The sequence below is a fragment of the Typopeltis vanoorti genome, chromosome 12, assembly GCF_054136105.1.
Source record: "Typopeltis vanoorti isolate ZY-2024b chromosome 12, IOZ_Tvanoo_1.0, whole genome shotgun sequence".
NCBI classification, from domain to species: Eukaryota; Metazoa; Arthropoda; class Arachnida; order Uropygi; family Thelyphonidae; genus Typopeltis; species Typopeltis vanoorti.
The window spans coordinates 71590704-71615654 of record NC_143560.1 but is presented as its reverse complement, the minus strand read 5'-3'; the positions used below and the strand labels follow the sequence as shown (position 1 = coordinate 71615654).

Here is a 24951-nt window from a genome sequence, read left to right as displayed (position 1 = left end):
AACACCTATTCAAAGAGAGTGCTGAGGCCTTACTTCAATGCCCTAACTTGAATCAAAATGATTGCCTATCCTTGTCAAAAATATAAGAAAGTTTAATCTGGGTAACACACTTTTTTTTTCTTTTTTGAGACCTAATTCTTACATTAGTCTAATGTTATCTTTAATTGAATTAAGATTGTTGTATGAAATTGTGAATTGATACCTATAATTTATTCATCACTCTGATGAAATTTACCTCTCTTTAGTGCTTAGCAATGTAACATCATGCAGCTCGTTCTACTTTTGAATGATCAATTGTTTGTATTCTACCTTGTAAAAACTGTTATTATCAAGCCACTGATGATAGTCTGTTAATTTCAGGCTGAAATTTTTGACAAATATTAAAATATTCTTGTGCTAACATGTTGATAATTCTTAATTTCATGTCACAAGTGTCCCTCAAGAATAGAATTCTGACACATGCATGCAGTATAGTCTGCAGGAACAGAGTGTTTTTCCGTTAAGTGTGTCATTCGAGTTGTCTCTGATTACACTAATTGTCCTAAATACAGTACACAGATGTTAATTGTCTGTTTATTGTAACCAGTGATAAAAAAAAGCTACTCGTTTTTCTTGCTTATGCAGTACAGCATCTATTGAGGTTGGAAAGTTGTTTTTTTTTAACAGTATAGGGACATTTTTATTCTAGTCTTTGGAAACAACAGACATAGAAAAATGTATCTATCCCTGAATAAAAATGAATACTTCTGTGTATTATAAGAAGTTGTTGATCTACTAGCATATGTGAGATATGTATTATTGATATGACAGAAGAGCCACTGACACTAAAAAAAAATTAAATAATATAAAATAATAAACAAATAAATAAATAATGAATATAGGATTCCCGAAAGTGGGGATAATTCCAATAATGATTGAATATTATGTTCCATTATTGTATATTGAGTCTCAGTAACAAAAGAATATTCTAAGAAAATGAAGTGAAATATATATAAACCAGAGAAACACACAACATGCACAACAAATTTTACGAGATGATTTGTTGCTCCATCAAACAACATGTATTTCTGCTACACCTAATTGAATTGCCTGATCAACATTATTAGTTCATTGGATTAGCCTCTCCCTATAGTTTTTAACTGAGCTAATAAATGTATTAATGGCTGTTTATTATTGGTTAGTTATTTATACTTTGTAAACAAATCTCTTTCTCTCTACTCATGTTTTTTTTTTTTATTAATTATGCCATCATAAAATCACTTATTCATGTCTAGACTTCATAGGATCACATTCTATTCACTCTACCCAACAACTTATAGGACACACATATCACAAATGTTAATTATTAATAATTCGTTTACACTTGTTCTTTCCTTTACATTTTCCATTCTCACGACTTATTAATGATGGTTCACATATTTACACCTTTGAGTAATTCAAGTACACCAACCAATTATAGCACTCTTCTTCATTATTGTTTTCTAATATATCTTAAAAGAAACATTGCTCTCCCACTTTATGCCAATTTGGTTACAATTAATTGATAAAGTAATCAAAGTTATCCTACAATTAATTACACTGGACCAATTAAATTGAATGCTGATGCACTATGCACTCTTAAAACTTTCATACAGTGACAAAATGTGGTCAAATTGATTTGAATTTTGTAACATGGGTTGCATAAGCCACATGGCAGTACACCCAACTGAAATGGGCACACGATGTCACTGGTATATATACACATACGTACACATATCCCCCTGTGTGTGTGTGTGTGTGTGTGTGTGTGTGTGTGTGTGTGTGTGTGTGTGTGTGTGTGTGCGCGCGCGCGTGTGTGTGTATTTCAATAACATGCATCTGCAGGCCCTGTATATATGTATGTATGTATGTATATATACACACACACACATACAGGGCTTGACAAATATGCTTGTCCACGGGAAGTAGATTTTGACTGCTGGAAAGCAGCTGCAGACTGGATATGAAAACAAAAGAATGTGCACACGTGCATAATATTCTAGTACTAAACAAAGTATGTTTTTTCAAAAAAAAAAAAAAAACCAATGCTATTTTTTACTGTTCTTCCTATTCTTATTATTCATTGATTTTTCCTTCTTGGAAATGTTCTCCAAACAATGATATAGCAAATGTGTGAAGGCTTAAGTGATGGGAGAAACTAATGTTAGAGGCTTAATGAAGTGAAAGAGCACTAAGAAAGGTTTAAAACTGTTACTTAATTCTTCCAATATTTCATCTCAGTCACAATGAGACATCATCAGGGATTACAATATGAGACCCAACACACACATAAAACTACATCCACGTATTTAAGAAGACTTTTTCATCCATACATTTCACTTAGTTTTGTTGTGTGTGTGTGATTATAACATCTCATTATAATCCCTGACAATGTCTCAGTAACAGAGATGAAAGGCTTAATGGAATGAAAAGCACTTAAGTAACATTTTTAATCCTTTCTTAGTGCTTTTCATTCCATTAAGCCTCTAATATGAGATCAATACAGTTATCCTACAATTAACCTTTCTGCCCGAATGATTCCAATTGGAATTACTAACTTTCTTGGCTTTCATAGCCCATATTATGTGGCAAATGATTCCAATTGGTATCGAACGTCATAGTTCCATTTCTTGCCGAATTACAGCTGTCTGCTGTTTCATCATGATCAGTTATTCACACGCATTTTCCTTTTGTGTATTTACATCCGCATCGTGGTGCCCTTAAATAATAACAGGTATGTATTATACATATAAATCTTGCCAATACCGGTTTTTATGACTTAGATAACTGTAGAATAATATGCATATATTGAATTATAGAGTATAAGCTCAGAAGTTGAATATTTGCTACCAGAATATAATGATTCCATTTGGAATCAGTCAGTCACGTGTATATAATAACATGTTAGATACAACCTTCTTGTTTATTCGCGATTATGTGGCTATTTGTGCGAATTATTTAGTTTCTTCTGAAAATTTATAGAGAAAAATCTTATCCTGAACTGGAAATCAAACTCGGGTCCTCCACAATGGTAACGTGGAGGACCTGGGTTTGATTCCCAGCTCAGGGTCAAATTTTTTCTCTAAAAAATTGTAAATTATTTGTAAATGGTGAAGTACAAGAAAGGCAATAATTTAAAAATTAGTTTCTTCTGCAGACATTTATAACGCTTGAAGTGTTATCAATGAAGAACAGAAATTATGTATAATCCTGAGTATGTATCCTAGCATTAGTTATTTAGATTATTTTTCATGATATAAAGTTAGGCATTTGTACATTGTGTGTCACAATATAATTATGAGTTTGATATCTTTTTCTTTTAGAATATGTCGAGGCCATTATCATCTGAAGAAATTGTATTTCTCCTAAAAGGGGATATATCGGATGCTGAGTTGCAAGATGATGTGAAGGAGACATTGAGGACAGCTGTTCGAGGCAGAGCTTCAGATGAAGGAGCTGCTGCAGGTGAAACTTTCAATGTAGACAGCTACAGTGTGCCTATGGAAGTTCATAGGAGGAATGGTGATAAAGATGATGGAGTTGAGGATAACATACCCCCTCGGTGTGCGACTTGAAACACAAAATCAAGGTGAGCCACCTATACGTGACATAAGAAATCGATGGTAGTGATACAAAAACATGGAAGCAATAGATGTAACCTATAATTCTACATTATCTAATCCTCCAAATGACGACTTAAGTCCACTGAATTACTTTGAAAAATTTATTAATAACAGTATCATAGAAAATTTAGTTGACCAAACAAATTTGTATTCTACGCAAAAAACAGGAAATTCTATCAACACATCTGTGATTGAAATGTGCAAATTTATTGGTATACATATTTTGGCTGGAGTTGTTCAGATGCCAAAATACAGAATGTATCGGTCTGATTCTACATGTTATGAGCATATTGCAGTAACTATGTCACGTGATCGATTTTGCAAATTGAGGAACTATTTGCATATAAATAATAATGGTAACATGGTTCCAAGAGAGCATAAAGACTATGACAAACTCTTCAAAATTAGGCCATTCGTGGAATCTCTGAGAAAAAATTTTCTGAAAATCGAGCCAGAGGAACACAACTCAGTTGACGAAATGATGATATCACTCAAGTCTCACACATCTATGCTACAGTATGTAAAGAGCAAGCCACACTGCTGGGGGATAAAAATATTTGCACAGGCTGGAGTAAGTGGGATAGTGTATGATTTTGAAATTTATGTGGGCAAGGGGACAAAAGTGAAAGGTGGTCCCTTAGCTATGAGTGGCAATGTGGTCACAAGGCTAGATGAGGATTTGCCTAAACACAGGAACCATAAGTTATTTGTTGATAATTGGTTCACTTCATTTTACCTGGCTGTAGAACTGAAAAAGTTGGGCATATATATGGTGGGAACTGTCATGAAGAACAGATTAGCAGGCTGCTCTTTGCAGACAGATGCTTCTTTGAAGAAGAGTGGTCAAGGCTCGTATGATTATAGAGTAGAGACCAATGAAAATATCATGCTACTGAAATGGTTCGACAATAAGGCAGTTCACCTTATCTCCATGTATAAAAGTTCAAGAGCCCGTTGAAAATGTCAGAAGATGATCTGTTGCTGCTAAACAACATGTGAATGTCCCTCATCCATCAATAGTCAAAGAATACAACACTTTTATAGGAGGTGTTGATCTGCATGACATGCTTGTTCAGCTATATCGTACCAACATCAAGGGCCATCGCTTCTACTTGAGGATGGTATTTCATTTGATCAACATGTCATGTGTCAATGCATGGCTCTTGTATAGAAGACACTGTGATCAGAAGAATGAAAAACATCAACCACTGCTTGATTTTGTGTGTGATATTGCTGCTGGCCTTCTAAAAAGGGGAACGAATGAACCAAGAGGGCACCCACCTGACTCACCAAAACCAGGACCATCGAAGAAGAAGAGGGTAGAGAAAGCATCGTGTCCTGTTGCTGATGTACGCTATGATGGTGTGGGTCACTGGCCAGAGTACCTCCCTGACAAGTCAAGATGCAAACCGTGTATCAAGAGTTACAGCAGAATGAAGTGTGGGAAATGTAATGTTTCACTTTGCCTGAACAAAGAGAAAAACTGTTTCAAGGAATTCCATAAAATGACTTGAAAGTCACCACACCAACATAGCAAACGCTTTCAGAATATTTAATATCCGCATGACAATGTCTTAATGATGCCAATTGGAATCATTTCAGAATTCCTATCCCGAAATGTATTTTTCAGAAAAATACTTGATACTCTTGCTTTTTTAGACCTAAAGACAAACAAAATAAATAGAAAGAAAATTTTTTTTCACTTGGAAAAAAAAATTCAGGTCAGAAAGGGTTAATGAATAAATAATGAATGTAGGATTCCCAAAATCACTTTATGTAACTCCTACTGACTTACTGGGACACAATTAAAAAATGAAGGGGGAGTCTTGGGTGAGGTTTTTTTTTTTTTTTTTTTTTTTTGTTGCAAGTAGGATTTTGCATAATTTGTCAAGCCCTGGATGTATTTTATTTAGTCTTGAGTCAATAATTTCTGGATTCTAAAAGAATTAACTTTAAAGTGATTGCACTAATCATTTATAAACTTTTGTGGTTTTTCCTTATCACTTGATATTATTATCGTCACACTCTTCCATAGAGTCAGCACGCTCATATCATGGGAGGTTCATTCAACTGACATATTCATCATAATGAACCCTAAAATCCTTAACACTCTATATTCACAACATGTTCTGGTAAAGTGTTCCATTTACTCATAATTCTCCATGTAAAAAAATCTACTCTTCATAACTTTCTTCATTACATTCTTACACAACTTCTGGTGATGGCCTCTGGTCACCACTCCCTCATCTTCTTCTCTTTTATATTCCTCCTCTGTATTAATCCAATAAAATTCCCTTACTAACTTAAAACATCTCTATCATATCAACTCTTTTTTCCTTATATCAAGGAAAATTATTATTCTTGAATTATAATTATAATTCTGCCAAGAAAGAGAATCCTTGAGTGAAGAGATGAGCATTTGTCAAAGTAAGGGAAAGTAAAGTAGCTTGTTGAAACAAGATAGGACTCTGTTTGTTAGCAATGAAATGCAATAGGTTATTGTTCACCCCACTGGAGAATGGAAATTGAGATTAATGAGAAAATTATTAAAGCTATGACATTTAGTTTTAAGGATAAAAATGAATATCGCATTGAAAAGAACAGTATGTAAGTAAGTCACAAAAAAGAAAAAATTTAAAATTGAGCAGCTGTTACAGGTAAACTGTAGACAAAACTATACAAAAAATATTGAAGAAAAAAATGAAACAGTTCACAAACAAGAACCAAACATTGGAGTCTCGGTGGCAAACTTGAAAGAAAATATTGACTGATTCAGCTAGGAAGGAATGTAGTGAACACAAGAAGTTAAGAAGCAGACTTCTAATTTTTTAGGAAATGACAATGCAAACTATATTATTAATTATAAAAGCTTTAATTAATAACTATCTATATTTTTGCAATGTTATGTTGCCATCTTCAGGGATCTCAAAACAGATATGTACAAGCAGGCATTCACACTAAGCAAATGAGGCTGAAAAAATGAACTGAAGTTAGCCCTAGAGTCCTCAAGGTGCCCCCTAGCAGGCTAAATTGGGTTATCTTGGCATGGGTCTGATGATCTTAGAATGTAAGCTTCCTAAATTTGGGGCAGTCTCATGCACCCAAATTTGTTGAGGTCTGGGAAGTTTTTCAGAGAGGCTGATTCAAGGAATAATCTTTCGTACTTGGACTTGCTGGGGTATAATAAAGTGGCGTTCTTCCAGTGTATTCTGTGGTGGGTGTCCAATGTATGATCAGCAAGTCCTGAGTGACTGTACTGGTGGAACTGGATGTAGTCCTTGTGCTCGGATATCCTGATATTGGCTATCTTGCCTGTTTGGCCGCAGTAGGACAGTTTGCAACTGCAAGGGACTTGGTACACTCCAGAAAGGTCTAGGGGAAGTGACTGGTCTTTGGTGGAGTGAATAAGAGATGCCAATTTCTTATGTGGTTTGTAACTAGTTGTGAGGTCATATTTTCTTAGGATTTTTGTTAGTTTTTTTTGGATAAAGTATTCCAGATACATGGAATGGTGATAGAATTAGAGTAATCTCTGTTATGAAGTGGGAGGGAAGGGTTGTGGTTAACTAGTTTTAGTATTTTTTGGATTTTTTGGGGGTTGCAGCCATTGGCTAAGAATGCAGTAAGGATAAGGTTAAGTTCAGTAGTTAGGCATTGTAATTTGTAATCTGAACTGATTAATTTTGCTCTGTTATATAGAGTTTTTATAATCCCATATTGTTGGGAGGGGGGGGGGGAAGGTTACTTTGGTGAATGTATCTACCTGTATGTGTAGGTTTCCTGTAAACAGAGAAAACCAGGGATCTATCAAGCTGGCGTGTAATCAGAGTGTCTAGGAAAGGGAGGCTGTTGTTGTTGTTTTCCAGGTTTTAGTATTTTTTGCATTTTTTTGGGGGTTGTAGCCATTGGCTAAGAATGCATTAAGGATATGATTAAGTTCAGTAGTTAAGGCATTGTAATTTGTAATCTGAACTGATTAATTTTGCTGGGGGGGGGGGATTACTCTGGTCAATGTAGCTATCAAGCTGGTGTGTAATCAGAGTGTCCAGGAAAGGGAAGCTGTTGTTGTTGTTTTCCTTTTCTAAGGTAAACTGGATTCTTGGGGTGTTGATTGTTTAAGCGTGTTGAGAAATTGTGGAATGTATCCAGGCCATGCAGCCAAATAGCAAACACATCATCCCCATAGCATAGCCAAACAGTGGGTTTATGTGGGCCAGAGTTGAAGGCTTTTTCTTCAAAGGTCTCCATAAAGAAGTTGGCTAGGGATGGAGAGAGTGGAGAACCCATGGCTGTTCCCTCTATCTGTTTGTAGAATTTTTCTTGCCAAAGAAAATAGCCTGAGTTCATTGTGAACTGAAATAAGGTTGAGATATCGGGAGGAAATTTGGATTGGATGAGGTCTAAGGTATCTTTGAGTGGAACACTGGTGAATAAGGAGGAGAAATCAAAACTGACCATTATGTCAGTGTGTTGGAGTAAGAGGTTTTCTATACTGGCTTTAAAGTGGGCTGAGTTTTTTTTGTGTGAAGGTATGTTCCAGAATATTGTGTGAGCACTTTGGCTAAATTGTAAGTGGGAGAATCAATGCCATCCACAATGGGACGTAATGGTACATTTTGCTTATGGATTTTTGATAGTACGTATATTAGGGGGGGAGAAGTTTAAAGGTTTTAGTTGATTAGTTATTAAGATCATCAGCCCAATGGCCGAGACAGCCCAATTTTAGCCTGTTAGGGGAGAGGACACCTTTAGGACTCTACAACAGATTTCAGTTGCCTTTCTTCAGCCTCATTTTCTTAGCGTGAGTGTCTGCATGCACATATGATTTTGTGATCCTGAAGATGGCAGTGTAACATTGCTGAAAAAAGTGTTTTTTATAATTAATAATATAGTTTACATTGTAATTTCCTAAAAAATTAGATGTCTACCTAACGTATAAGTTTATCTACAAGAATAAAGAAGCAGACCGAAAATAAGAAAGCATACTGAAAATTCCTAGCAAATAAGTTGACGGATGTCCTAAAAGAACAGAAAGAAATATGTACGAGAGCTATGCTATATGTAAAAGGAGCTAAACAAAAGTCATGGGAAGATTTTTATATTATTATTATACCCTCCATGGAGTCCGCAGACTCATTGTGGGAGATTCATTCAACTGACAACTTATTTATACCGAATCTTAAAATCCTTAACACTCCTTGCATTAACAACATATTCTGGCAATGCATTCCATTCACTCACAGTTCTCCATGTAAAAAATCTACTCCTCAAACCCTTTTTCATAACACTCTCACATAACTTCTAGGAATGGCCTCTGGTTCTTCCCTTCTCACCTTCTACTCTTTTAATCACCTTCTAATCCTCTCTAGATTAATCCAATAAAATCCTCTAATTCAGTGGTCTCCAAACTTTTTTGATCGCGTACCCACAAGACAGAAAAAATAAATAGCACATACCCCCCAATTGATTGAAAGAGTTTCTTTGAAGGAAATTTTTTTAACCATTTATCCATTTTGTGAGGGTTAATTTGTAAAATTTAAATATAATTCATTTACTATTGATAATATCAAACACTTTTAAAAAATGTAAGCAATTTTGATAATATTAATTCGCTATTTCTAGTGTAAATGTAAAAGTAAGCACAAAAAGGCGTTGGAATTGCACAGAAACAATATATACTAAAAAATCATTAAACTTACTACTAATAGTCAAATAATTAATACAACTGTGGTGTCATCTGTAGATGCAGGATAACTAAACAATTTTACTTCTCTAGTTGGGCTTGTCAACACTAGGCTGCTCTACAAACAATGGCAATGATAAGAAGTAAGAGATTTACTCCCTAGTTTTAAAAAACATGACAGCTTTGCCATGGACGATTATGCAAAGTCGCCCAATGTGCGCTACTCGCAAATTTAAGTTTACAGGATCTTTATAACATCTGTCTATATTAAATATATGTTTAATTGATGAAAGAAAGTAATATTCTTTATCTTTAATTAATTACTTAATTTTTTTCCTATCAATATAAAACTTTTTTGACGTACTCCCATGTATCGACTTACGTGCCCCTGAGGTATGCGTACCACACTTTGGAGACCACTGCTCTAATTAACTTAAACATTTCTATCATATCACCTCTTTTCCTTCTATCCACCAACTTTGCATCCATATTTCTTCAACCTCTCTCCATAGCCAGCATTCCAAAGTCTTGATATTGTCTTAGTCACTCGTTTCTGGACCCTTTCCATTATGCAGTGGTACAACCACTTCCTTATACCTATATGCTAGAACAACTCTTACCATAGCGACACAATGATGTGCAGTCTTTGCAACACTTGCAATATGCCCTCTAAACTTCAGTCTACTGTCAAGCATTACTCCCAAATCTCAATTCTCATCCACTTCCTGCAGTACAGCACTGTCAATATAGTATAAAGCTTATATTTCTGCACTCCAACATGCAACGCCTTGCACTTAATCTTAAAACTTCAACCCCACTCCTTTGTCCAAGTCAAACGTCTATTCGAATCTTCCTAAAGAGAATCACCATCAGTAGTTCTACTTATAATTCTTCCCAACTTTGCATCATCAGCAAACAATTGAAGATTCCCAGTCAGTTCACATGATATATCATTTACAAACAACTTAAACAGCATGGTGCAAGAACAGAATCCTGGGGTATGCCTGGTTACTCTCCTTTTTTAAGACTTTGCTCCATCATACACAACTTGCTGGTATCATTCAGAGAGCCAATCTCTGATCCATCTAACCGATATACTACATATTCCCATCTACAGCTTGTACACAAACTTATCATGTAGTAATCTATCAAACGCTTTGGCAAAGTCCACGAATATTACTGTATATGACTCTCCCTAATCTAATACATTCATTACCTTATTATTTACTTACTTTCCAAGTCCAGAACACCAATCATATCCTCTAAATCCAAAAAACAGAGGCTTGTATCGCCTTGTCATTGACCATCAGAATGCACACATCGGTTAGATTTGGGCAACATAAAAGATGTTCAGCAGTTTGGACGTCTCTGCAGTCACAGTTGTCATCATCTGCATAACCCCATTTCATTAGGTTACTTTTGCATCTGGACACTCCCATTCTAAGACGGTTCAGAGTCCTCCAGGTGCTATAGGGTAGGTGATATCCCTGGGTTAACTCTTCCTTAATTATGGGGACTTCTTGAAGTTGAACCGATTCCCTCCATAGAACAAGGCATCGCTCCTCAGGTTTATAAATCAGTGATTTAGTTCTTTGCATAAAACTACGCCTCGATTTGAGTCGAGAAGCCGTGATGATATTGCCATACATTGGATGTCTTTCGTCTGTCATCTGCTTTTTTTTCTCCATCTTACTGGCCACTTGACGTCTTATGCCTGGTGGCGCTATGCCTGCTAAGGGATACAGCTTGTTGACTGGGGGTTGGTCTTAGGCATCCGGTTATGATCCTAATGGTATCATTTAAAGACACATGTTTCGCATGGGCGGATGCCTCCCACACTGGGGCAGCATACTCCCCTGCAGCAAAACAAGTATCCTTAAAAAAGAATGGTCCAATGATAAACAAAGCTGTAAACCCACACCAGAAAATAGCTATGAATGAATGCAAAGGTATTTGTTGGATTGCATGCAGGTTTTGCGTAGCCCATACTCTGCAATTATGGGTATTTCATGGGTATGGGCAATTATGGGTATTATCACAGCTCCATTCAGGTGAAAGTGAGTCTCATCTCTCCACAAAATCGTCCTAGGCCATGCATAGTCCAACTCTACTTGAGCAGGAATGTTAAAGCGAATGTCAGTAGACTTTCATAGTCCTGCAGGTACAACTCATGTGGCAGGGTTATCTTGAATGGATAGAAGTGCAGAATCTTCCATAAAATTTTCCAGACATTTGTGTAAGGCACATCCATGTGTCTTGATACAGCATGTGCATTGCAGGAACCAACTGTTATTCATGGCCTGCTCCACAATGGTAATAGCAACTTCATTCACTTGTTGTGAACTGATCGGTTTGCACCCTCATGATGTAATCTCCCGATGTAAGCTTACATCAGGAGACCTTCAACCCAACGGCCAAGAATATCTACATAGCCCGCTAGGGGGCACCATCAAGATTTTTAGGAAAACCATAGCTTCCTCACTTCGTTTCTCATTTACTGTGTTTAGTGATTGCATGCACGTGTCTTTAATGTAAGTTCCTTTGATGTGACATTGCCGAAATATTGGAAATATATTAAAGTTTAATTTAATGTATATTCTATTGTACGTTGTAATTTCCTTAAGTTATTTAGTAAGCATGTACAACCAACGTCTAAGCCTTTCTATGAGAAGTAAGGATATGTGCTTTGAATTATGGGATACTCAGGCTAGTGATGTGAAGTCATTAGCTTCTATATATCAGTTGCCTAGTCACGAAGTTACTTCACACACAAAACTTTGTTTGCTTACACTTGGACAAAGGATTAAGGCAACAATAATTTCTTAGCATCTTTGATTTATAGTATAACCAAGTAGAAAAACTTTCAATAGCCTTATTATTAAAATACTCTGGATCAAAGAAAGTGAAAAAAAGTTTGTTCACTTGGTCGCAAAATAAATTATACTTGACAAGAAAATTATATTCTTGTTCAATCCTTTATCTAAGTGTAAGCAAAGTTTGCCTGTGAAGTATCTTCATGACTAGGCTAATTGTATATGCAAGCTATTGACTTCAACATTAATTTTAGCATCTCATAATGCAAAACATACTTCCTTCCAGAGGCATATACTGCTATGCATTATGGGAAAAGTTTCTTTATTCAAATTACTTTCTCCTATCCATCTTGTCTCATTTTGCTGGTACACAGTGCAGTTCATAGTTTTATAACAAAAATGATAACTACAACCATGATAAAACATGGTTGTAGTTTCTGGAGAGACGCAGAAAATTCTGCTTGTTCAGATGTCTTCATTTCATCAGTCGTAGCTTTATGGATGGCTGGAACATTCACAAATTAGTGTCCTTTCAGCGTTTTTTTGAACTTGGAACAGAAAATAGTCTGAAATGGATAAATCTGATGAGTAAGGAAAGTGTGAAAAGGATGGGGGACACTTTTGATCTGAACACTGTTCTTTTCTCTCCAGTACTAATTCTTTGTGTGTACCATGCCTTGAGAGTCCAAAATAAAAAATAAAAAAATATCAGGATTGTTTTGATACACAACTTTTGGAATGTCAATTTTTTCAGTCTTGGAGATGTCTCACCAACCCATTCTGAACTGTTTTGGGATCATAGGCCAAACACTAACTTTCATCTCCCTTAATGATTTTGTCAAAGAAATTTTTGTCTGCATCTGTCATCACAATAATGCCTTGAGAAGATGTGACTCCATTTTCACTTTGCTCAGATGTCAAGGCATGTGAGATAAAATGCACACACAATTTCCTCTTCCCCAAATCTTTACTCAGAATGTGAAGAACAATGTTCTTAAGTATGTTTGAAGCCTCCACTGTCATCTGTGATGTGATGTGATGATCGTTCTTCACCAACTCAATGATAGCAGCAATGTTTTCCTGAGTTTGCATTGATGTGGGATGGCCATTTCTCTTGTCATCTTCTATTCTGAAATTGTGAATACCACCTGAAGACATTAGATCAGTTTCAGAGCCACGTTTTGTATCATTTCTACAGACAAGTTTCTGTAGCAGAAAGACATGCTTTACAACAAAATTTAATCGGAATTCTCTGTTCACTTTTCCTATTCATATACAAAGAAAAAGCATTTTACACATAATAACTTGCACACTACTGAAGTAAACTAAACTTAATCTCTCAGTGTGTAAACATTAGTTTGTTCTACTTAGTGCAATTGCCAACAGATCACGCAAGTGCTACAGCAATTATCAAGTTGTACAACAATAAATCAAGTCCTAAAACTTATATAGATTACACTGCTAATCCAAGGTATGGTTTGATGTCCATTTTAAGTCCAGCTGATGAAAATACTTTTTATACAAGTTTTATGACAAATTTTTTTAAAAAAACATGGAGCTGTCAGCTACATTGCTATATTTGGGGGATGGGGGTTTGCAGTGATGCTGCAAATATAGTTCTCTGAATCATAGGGATATGCAAATCTTTTTCTATTGAGATAAGACAGAGATTTACTTTATTTTGGGAGGAGAGGCATGGTCTTTACCTCTATACTTTTTTTTGTAAGGTACAAGATAATAATAATAATAAAACTTACCATTTCCTGGGTGAGGATCAGCATGAACAAAACCTGTATGAAATATCTGTTCAGCAAATACCAATACAAGTTTCTTATCTACCTAAAAAAAATTGTGCCAATTTTAATTTTTTATTTTTGATTAAATATTAAACAGAACATAATATGAGTAACATGAGACCAGCAACAAAGTAATGAAGCTTTCTCCTAATAAATATCTGCATGATAAATTATCATTAATTGTGATGCTGACATTGAACCAGTCCTGGTGCAGGACATTATGACCACCCTGTATACAGCTTAGGCTTCAATTCAGCAAAATTAGTTATATCATCATCAACAACTGTTTTCAATCCACTGCTGTATGAGTCTTTTCAATATTTCTCTATTTAGTCCTTTCTTGGGCATCTTGTTGCCAGGTCACTCCGTGTTTCCTGATTCATCCCTCCGATAGCTAAATGGTTCTCCTCTAGGTCTTTTACAGTCCCTTAGAATCCAGTTCATTATCTCTGTAGTCCAATGTTGTTCAGTTCTTCTAGCAATGTAATTACAAGAAGAACTGACTGACAGAATTGCTAACTCTCCTTGTAATTACTAACATGCATCTCTCCATGTTCTGAATGATTGTCAGCCTTTGGATGTATCTTGGTAGGATTTCCAATTTATAGGTAAGAACTGGTAGGATGCAGTGGTTAAAGACTTTTCTTTTTGAATGTAAGGATAAGGTGCTCTTAAAGATATGCTTATTACCAAATGTACTCCATGCCAGTTTCACACATCTATTTCTCCCTGGATTCTGCCATCATCTGTAATCTTTGGCTCTAGATAGATGTAGTTATACACATTTTCCAGCAATCTTAACATTATCAATATATATACTGTCTGATTTGTCTGTAAAGTTGAATATTACTTTAATCTTCTCCAAGTTCATCTTCAGTCACCCTCCCCCAATCTTTATTTTTTTTTTCTAGTTCCTGAATCATGTTTTGTAATTTGGTTGGAGTCTTTGCAAAAATAATGATGCCATCAGCAAAAGGTGGTCTCCATTAATATTGATTCTTTCCCCTTCTTGCTGATGTTCGTATGAAATCAATGCTTTCTCACAGTGTATGAATGCCAAGCAGGGTGGAAGTCTGCATTTGTTGGATTTCTTTATTAATTCTTATAGTACTTGTATGTGATCTATGGTACTGCAGCCATTTCTGAAGCCTGCTTGTTCATGTGGTTGAGCAAAGGATAGTAGTGTGACAACACCCCTGTAACTTCTTGTAATTACAGATAGGAGGGTAGCAGGTCTGTAATTTTTTTTAGGTCTTCTATTGTGCCCTTTTGTATGTAAAAGAATCGCTGTAGCATTCTTCCTTTCCATGAGAATTCAGCTTTCATTAAGACATTTCATAAACAGTTGGGTAAGTACTTCTTCACCTGTCGATTAGCAACTTTTAAGATATCTGTAGTAATATCTTCTCCTGGGACATTTCCTCGGTCCATTTTCCTGATAGCATGGGTAGCCTCCTCTTATATAACTGGTGGTACCTTTGTCCTTAGGTGTGATATTTATTATCCTATCATCATCTTTACTGTACAGTTTCTGATAGAATTCTACAATTTCCAAAATTTCCTTTCTATTTTTTTTTTAGCAATTTTGCTATCATCATCATTTTTAAGGGCTATTATCTGGTTCTTTCCATTTCCCAGTTGATGCTGGGTCCTGTGCAGATTCTGATTATTCTTAATTGTTTTCTGATAAGCTCACAATTGTACTTTTTTTAAGTCTGCTGTAACACATCCCCATATAGTTCTGCAAAGTATAGCATAATCTAATGCTGATAAATTCTCCTTGCTGAGCTTCACATTTCTTCATTTCTGCATGAGCATATTGGTATTTTCTGAAAGCTTCCAGGTTTTTAGTTTCATTGTCTCCTATCTTCGTGGCCATTTACTTCCAGGTTTTGGTAATTTTCCTGTTAATTTTTATGCCAATTTCTTCTCCTTCTAAGATTTTTTCTAGGGTGAGAAATGGTTTTTCAGTTCCAGCTGAAATGCTTTGCAAGTTCTAAGGGTTTTTTGTGTTGATTTTCCTCAACTTCATTATCAATTCCAGCTTTCTGATTATATATTCAGGGACATTTTACATCTCACTATTCGTTGATTAATGCCTGTGTTTAATTTACTGAGAATGGTGCAGTTAGGGGAATGGAGACATTGTTGAAGGCTTGGGAGACTATGTTTCCAAATAAAAAAGACATCATCCACACATCTCCACCACACTGGTGGTTTCATAGTTGTTTTTGTTTGGAAAAGTCATTTCAAAATTCTCCATGAAAAGGTCAGCTGAGACGGAGGTTAAAATGGACTGCCCATGGCAAGTCCAAATTTTTGTTTATAAAATATATTGTTACACTGAAAAAAATTAGAACAGAGGCAATGTTCAAATAAGTCAGTGACATATGGTTTAAAAAACCCTATTAGAAGTAATATATCATTAACAAGAAAACTGGTAAAGAGGGATATGATGGTAAGACTTGCAAGGATGTCAGTGGATGATATGGAAACATAGTCTCCTAAGCCTGCCAAAATTTCTACATTCCCTTAAATCTTAGAAAACCTACCATCATATTTACATTAAAAAGAAAGATGGGAATATTCTCTTTCCTTGATGTTCTCATCACTAAAAAGGCTGAAAGTGTTACTCTTGATGTGTATCATAAACCTTCACATACAGGAAGTTATCTTCATGCCTCATCTCTTCACCATCCTTCTTGAAAATTAGACATAATCTATACATTAAGAATAGAGTAGTTTCTATCATATAAAATGGTGAATGACTCAAAATAGAACTCCAGACTGTCTCTAATTTCTTTGTTCTCAATGGCTATTCCAAGAAAACAGTTAATGGTCTATTTTTGAACCCTCACCCCCACCCAATACCAAGAATATCCGATACAGAAGCACAATATCATATATTAAATGCTTATCAATTAAAATAGCACCTATTTTCAAAGATCACATCATCAGAATCTTTTAAACCAATTCAAAACTGTTCATAATCTCCTAAAGATATCACACCTTTCTACAAACATCCAGGAGTACATAGAATTCTATGCTTTGTGGTTTGGCATACATAAGACAGACAAGCTATGGATTTGAGGTGAGAAAGAAGCAGGGCCGCATTTACCATAAGGCACAAGCTGGGACCTCACTATCTATGGAGCCACATTTTAAAATTTTACATTTGAACAAACATTTGAAAATTCGCAAAAAAAAAAAAAAAAAAATCTATATTGTCAGTAAAGTGAAAGAACATAAAGTTGTCTTGTTCCATTGCACCGATTTGAAGAATAAAAGACAGCATATTTACTACTACTAAATAGATTCATTGCAAAGGTTGATCTCTGATCATTTCAGAGTTGATTATTTTCACACATGTGAAATTCGTTTTTATTTTTGGGAAGAGACACAATAAATAAATTGTGCAGCAAAAAAGGATCAAATATCATAGAACAGTAAAGGAAATTCCAAGTAACACAGTACATGTAAAGACAAGTGACACAAAGGTCGCTCCACTACAGTTAATCCGCTAACGGCTCTAAAATTGCCGTTCAGGAATTAGCAGCAGGGGGAGGGGGGTAATTGCATGATAAAAGGTAGAATGCTGATGAAGTTTTGATCCATGAAAAATGATGGGTTGTCTGGTTATTTCATCCATCTCGGCCAGTAGGGAGGTTAAGTGCTGTTTGTACACATGCATAACAACTAATAGTTCAGTTACCGTTATTTGGCTAGTATTTGTAAAGCAGTATACAAGTGTATATACCTACTTATATGGTTATAGTAGTTGTTGCAGTCGGTAAGAATATATTTTTCCATGAATTGATTATTCTTATTTTACTGTTACTTGTTTATTTTAACAAACCAAGATACTACTGTTTCTATTTTTTTTATTTTTTTTAGCTTTTAAAGTAATTATTTATTTATTTATATGTTTATTTTGGATTTAATAAATATTTATTTCACTTTTGATAGTATAATACACATAATGATGCCAAGAAAGTTTGAATCTGCAGTTAGTAAAAGAAAACGACTCAAAGAAAAGGAAAAACAGCTAAATAGTCAAAAGGGGCAATTTTGTCTTTCTTACGTTCTGAAAATGAAGGAAGTGAAGAAATTCATAGAACTGAAATTGTACTTCAAACTTCTTGGAACGAAAGCAAAACATTGGAATTAGTATCAGGAGGAGACAAAAGTGAAAATGAAGAACATCAACATAATGTGGAAAAAAAACATAGGAGAGAAAGAAGTAAATGAAACAAATCAAGAGAGTTTTGAAAAAAATTTTCAATCGGAATCTGTACTTACCAGCAAGCAAGCCATCTCTTATGCTACCAATATAGAAGTGGTCAATTAGTATTAATGAACAATTTATTGAGCATATTTTAATAAACAATACAAATAATATTTTTTCTGATTCTTGTGGAAATTATTTATCGTGTTTACATTAAGTGAATTTGATTTTTTAAAACATCACATGAAAATGAACACCAACTGTGGTTCTTGCAGCACAAAATTGTCTTTCTTATCACGTTTGTAATGAATTCATAATGTTAATAGCTAATAAAACTAGAGAAATATTAATATCAAATTAAGGAAGTGTGCCAACTGTAGTTCTGGCAGAACAAATTATCTTTCTTACCACATTTGTAATGAATTCATAGCATCAATAGCTAATAAAACAAGAGAAATATTAATATCAAATTAAGGAAGCTGCTTATTTTTTAATAATACTCGATTCAACACCAGATGTTGTCCATAATGACCAACTAGCTATTATATTTAGGTACAAGACTGCAAATTCTGACATTAGAGAAACATTTATTGGGTTCATCAGTATTACACAACATAATTGCTTATTTTTAGAAGAGGTAGTATTAAAAAAATTAGAATTATCTTTGGAGATAAAAATGTGCAGAGGGCAAAACTATGATAACACTGATAATATGAAAGGTGTCTATACAGATTTACAAGCTGGGCTGAAAAAACATAGTCTCTCTGCACATTATATATCATACAACGTTGGTCGATTGGTAGAGCCTCTACTACTAATGGCTCAGTTAAGTAAGTTTGAGCACGGTTAGTAGTTGGAAGGGGACCAATCATTCGATGCTGTTGGCACACTCTCCCTCGATGAGTCTTTGGACTCCCTGGAGGTGTCAAATAATAATAATAATAATAATAATAATACTCTAGTCATTCTTTAAATTTAATTGGCAACTATGCCATGAAATCTTGTCCAGAAGCATTGCAATATTTTTGTTTTATTCAAAATGCATATAATTACTTTTCATCTTCAACAACAAGATGGGATATACTCCTTAGACATTTAGAAAAAAAATCTTTAATAGTTAAAAGACTAAGTGAAATGAGGTGGTCTGAAAGAGCTGACTCTATATTGGCTTTGAAATGTGGATATAAACAAATTAACACATTCATTGCAAACCACGCGATATCGCGCGATGCGAGTTCTCACCAAACGGCCGATCACGCGATATCGTGTTGTCGTTAACTAAATAAAAAAATAAAAAAAAGTTGGCCACCACACGAAATTCCAATTTTCAACTTGGCAATGAACGATATCACGTGATCACGCAATGCGAGTTCTCACCAAATGGCCACGCGTTATCGTGTGGACGTCGCTAACTAAATAAAAAAATAAAAAAAATTTGGCCACCACACGAAATTCCAATTTTCATCTTGGCAATGAAAGTGTTAAAGAGGCATTACCTGAACTGTTCATTTCTTCCCATGATAAACCTATTTCTAAATTAGAGAGCTCATCATTGACTGAACATTTTGACAATTCAGAAACAGCAGTTTTAACAGTTGTGTGAGACAAAATTTTACAACAAATAAATGCTACTAGTAAATCTCTAGAAGATCCCGATATGGATTTGTTGTTAGCTAATAATTTGTTAAAGTCTTTAGCTGGTTTTATTTTAGATAAAAGAAATGGTTTTGCTGTTTAAATGAAGAAGCGAATTTATTAGCAGATGAGACAAATTTAAAGATGAGAAGGAAAGAGTGAAAAAAAGAAAAAAAAAGTGTCATGAAGCTTCACAATCTAACAGTGAGATTATATTACATGGGAAAGAAAATTTCATTGTTAATACTTTTAATATTATTTGTGATAAGCTAATTTTGAAAATTAATGAAAGAGCAAAAAGCTATTTAGACATTAGATAGGTTTGAAATTTTTTTGAATGATATAGATCACAACAAGTACAAGAATAGTATTATCAAAATTTTACAAACTTGTGGTACTGATACTGACTCAGAAAAATTTATTGATGAAGTTAAGCAATTTTTAATAATGATAAAGGAAGAAAATTCTTCAATTAAAAAATATGTACAAATTTATAAATGATGGGTTAAGGTCTACTTTTCCGAATGTAGAAATAATGTTAAAAATATTTTTGACGATGCCTATTTCAAATGCAAGTGCTGAACTCTAATTTTCAGTGTTGAAACAAATAAAAAATTATTTAAGAAGCAACTGGCACCAAAATAAAACAAGTGACCTGTCGTTATTATGCATTGAATCAGATGTAATTATAGATATATTTACTAAAACCAAAGCCAGAAAAAAACTTTTAGTTATTAATTTTTTTAAATTTAAATTGATTTTTTTAATACTTTTTTAAATGCAACTATATATATATATATATATACATATACACACATCAATATTGTGTTATTTTTATTTTATTAAAATGAGTTCTTATGGAAATGTCGACTTTTATTTTCAATAAACTAAAAAAAATAAAAAATAAAAAAAAAATATGCATGAAGTTGATTAACTGAAATAGACTTGTTCTTTTGAGGCCTCATAATGATGTTGTGCCTAGGGCCTCCAAAAGTATAAATGCGGCACTGGAAAGAAGGATCATATCAATCATGCAGTTGATCAGGACTGTTCCACCATGCCTTATTTAGAAGAGAACTTTCATTCCAGACTTCTGAAAGAATCTATTGCAGATATTCATTCATATAGATCACTGAATAAAAACCAAGGGATGACACTAAGTGATATATGGAGTCTTTCAACATTATAGAGATTTCAATTTTGCTAACAAATACCTTCTGTTACTAACTGTCTAGCAGGAAGGAACTTACTTATTTGCATTGTAATGGTTTAAAAGTATTTAATCAACTTCGCAATCTTTGTACTTATATTTGTTTCGATGTCTAGTTCTGAAGAAGCCATCAGTTCTCTTTTAGGTGGTAGAACTAGTCAGTGTAATTTATTAACAACAATAATTTCCTGTGTTTCTATGTACTGTTTTTAGTCATAAAACTTTCTTTCATCTAAGTATGCAGCTGTTCAAAAGGAGTAAAATAGAACGAGAATCACTGCATAATATTCTAAATACGGAACTTTGGCAGATCTTAGAGAACATCACCGACGCAACGGCAAAAAAAGAATTCGACAGAGTCAAAAACCGGCACCAAAATAAGTTCGAAAATCTACAACAACGGAACACCATACAACGCGCGCAATTACAACAAGACCTCGTCGTCGTGAATCTATCGTCACTCACCTTAAGCAAAGAGGCCACGACTGCTTTAAGTCGAGGGCACAACTTTGCCATAACTCCCAAGCAAGTTCCAAAAGCCGAAATAATGGCGTCCATCGAACGAGGAATATACGACCTGCCTCCAACAATAGCTAACAACATACGTTTAGATGTGGCCAACATCCTAATCAAGTCCAAGCCTCCCAAAAATAATATCCCATATAAGGAATTCATTGCTATAAAAGAGCTACACAACAACAGCCAGATTACCATAACAAAAGCAGACAAAGGAAATGCAACTGTGGTGATGGACACAACTGAATATGAAAACAAAATGCACACACTATTACAAGATCAGTCAACATACAAAATTATAGATCGCAATCCCACCAACACACAAAAGAATAAGGCACGAAAATTATTAAAAAAAGTCACTTCCTGGCCCAAAGACACAGTTAACAAACTCGAACCCTTCCATGTTAAAACACCGAGGATCTATGGATCACCAAAAATTCAACCAGGCACACCCCTACGCCCAATTGTGGACAGTATAAATAGTCCCACATACAAACTGGCTAGACACTTAGCAAAGCTACTAGCCACTCTCACTAACAATTCTCCCTCCTTTGTCAAAAATTCAGCACACCTAAAAAGCATCTTACAACACCTTACCCGAAAAAGCTCAGACTTAATAGTAAGCTTTGACATCACTTCACTATTCACAAATGTACCACTAATAGAAACCCTCAATCTACTGAAGTCGCACTTCCCCCCTGATATATTTGAACTATTCAAATTCACAATACATGCAGGATATTTCACATGGAAAGGGAAAATATACAAACAAATTGATGGGACAGCCATGGGCTCCCCCCCTTTCCCCCCCTAGCCAACTTTTACATAGAACACCTGGAAAAACAAGCAATCAATACAGCCACTCTCAAACCAACACTTTGGCTATGCTATGTTGATGATGTGCTTGCTATTTGGCCACATGGCCCTGAGACATTGAAAACATTCTTAGCACATTTAAATAGCCAACATCCAAAAATCCACTTTACTATGGAACTGGAAGCCAACAACTGTCTGCCCTTCCTGGATACACTCATCACACGTCTCCCAGATGGTTCCTTATCATTTTCAGTTTTTAGAAAACCCACACATACAGGCAGATACTTACAAACAATCACACCATCATCCTTCTCAACAATATGGCATATTAAAAACACTAACCCATAGAGCGAGAGCAATCTGTTCCAATGACAAGGCTCTTACTGCTGAACTGACTCACTTATGCCACACCTTCTTGGCCAACGGCTACAATCCACATAAAATAAACAAAATACTAAACACTCCTAAGAAACCCCTCCCACCATCCACCACAGAGAACTACAACAAAACAGTCACCATCCCTTACATTAAAGGCACATCCGAAAAGATCTCAAGAATTCTCAATAAACATAAACTACGCACTACATTCAGACCATGTAGCAAATTAACCACCCTCATCCGCTCACCCAAGGACAGCATTCCTCCTTTATCACATCCAGGAGTCTACCAAGTAGACTCCTGGATGTGATAAAGGAGGACCGTAGTAGGGTTCTTTCTGTTTCTGTAGTAGGCTTGATTGCTCATGCAATCAAGCCTACTACGGTCAAACAGAAAGAACTGTGAATATCCGCATCAGCGAACATAAACGATACGTCCGGAATTATCATTATGGGAAGTTGGGCCTAGCAGACCATGCTCTGGATACCCCTGCACACAGGATCAACTGGAAAAACACAAAAGTACTACACAGAAACCCGTATAAATCAGAAAGATTGTTCTTAGAGGCGACAGAAGCCCTAAAACACACTCCAAATCTCAACAAATATGGCTGTATTAACTTGCCGAAGATCTGGGAGACAGTCATATTAAGAAAAAACTAGCACTTTCTAGGACTCTAGTAATATATGATAGTTTTTTTTTTTTTTTCAGATAGAGGGCGCCAAAATCAGGACTTTAGTCTTTGTGTTGCTGCTACAATTTTGTTTAAGTAAACCATGTTGTTTTAGTCTCGCGTATTGTGACAAACAGTGTTTTTGTGCTCTGAAGATGCTGGTTATAATACCAGTGAATTATCAGCATCAAGTTAATAAATTAATTATTTACTTAGTTTCTGTGTTCTATTATACCGTTAAAATAATAAACAACATGAGGTGGTTAGTTTATAAGTGAAGGGAATATGTGTAGATAGATGATTTTCATGTTGTTTGAAATTGTCATTTGAAGAGTATATTGGTACTTGTAAAGTAACTTATACTGATTTTACTTTTGGATATAAAAGTGTGTCTGAAAACTAAATTTCTTAATGAGTTAAATGGTCAATAGAAGTTATATGTGATATTCTGGGATAAAAATCTGTGTACAAGTTTAATTTGGAATTTACTTTCTGGTGTTTCCATTTTGAAATAAGAATTAAATTACTAATTCTTAATTAGTAGTTTAATTCTTAAACTACTAATCAAGGGAGTGATTCCCTAATAGTCAAATGATAGGATTGTGTGCACAAGAAAGTAATAAACATCTCCCCCAACATACAAAAATAACATAACAAGTAGTCTCATAAATAACATAGATATATCTAGAATGAGCAACTGATAATAATGTGTTAAATTTTACAATTCAAGACAATGGATGCATGAAAGACTGAATTCCCAAAAGTCAGAGAATCTATTGATCATTTTATGCATTACTACTACTACCACTAAGAATAATCATAATGATCTTCCTCACCTCCATGCATATTTATATCATCACATTATAACTACCTGGCCAAGTGATTAGCATATCTGCTCTCCAACAGGTTGTAGATTAGAACCCTGTTGTGGGTATGATGTATGCAATTATGTTTAGGTGGTATATAATTTCATTGTCTAGTATGAGAACAGATGATGAAATTCATTGGAGGACCGAAATGGCTTGAAAAAGTACCATGTTTGGTCTCTAGAGTAATTTCTAGACCAGACAGACATTGAATGAAATACACACACACACACACACACACACACTAATGTACTATAGGTTTACAATCTTTGTGTGGGAATCACATAAAAAAAATATCACTTGTGGAGTGTACAGGATACTATGATGGTATATGCATAATAAACATTGCATTATTTTTAGCTTCAATGGAGAGTAGTGACTAAGTGGAATAGGTTGCATGAGTTGTAAGCAGACTGCTAGTGAATGAACTAAGGAAAGGTATTAATAGCATTGTGTCGATCGGAGTAGACCTTCCACAATTGAGTCACAAGATTCCATGGAGATGTCTAGGAAATATTTATTATATATTTTTTAAATTATTTTCTGGTGTATACACCTTCAAGGAATTCATTAGATATTATTATTATGATCATCCAAAACAATTACTGATTCAATACTAATTTTCTATAAATCATTTTCTTCCAAATTGATTTGTCAGTCTCTGCCTCAATCCATCTAAAATCTTGGTCATTAATAACT

General features: G+C 34.9%; 1 protein-coding gene across 6 annotated transcripts in view; it reads right to left on the bottom strand.

The window, feature by feature from the left end:
* Positions 1-24951, bottom strand: part of Adck5 (aarF domain containing kinase 5) — a 255110-nt gene that overhangs the window by 89149 nt on the left and 141010 nt on the right. For all 6 annotated transcript variants that reach the window (XM_090402087.1, XM_090402088.1, XM_090402090.1 and 3 more), the window contains one exon: positions 13895-13976. In XM_090402087.1, coding sequence (XP_090258213.1) covers positions 13895-13976 — 82 coding nt within the window. The remainder of the gene's footprint in view (positions 1-13894; positions 13977-24951) is intronic.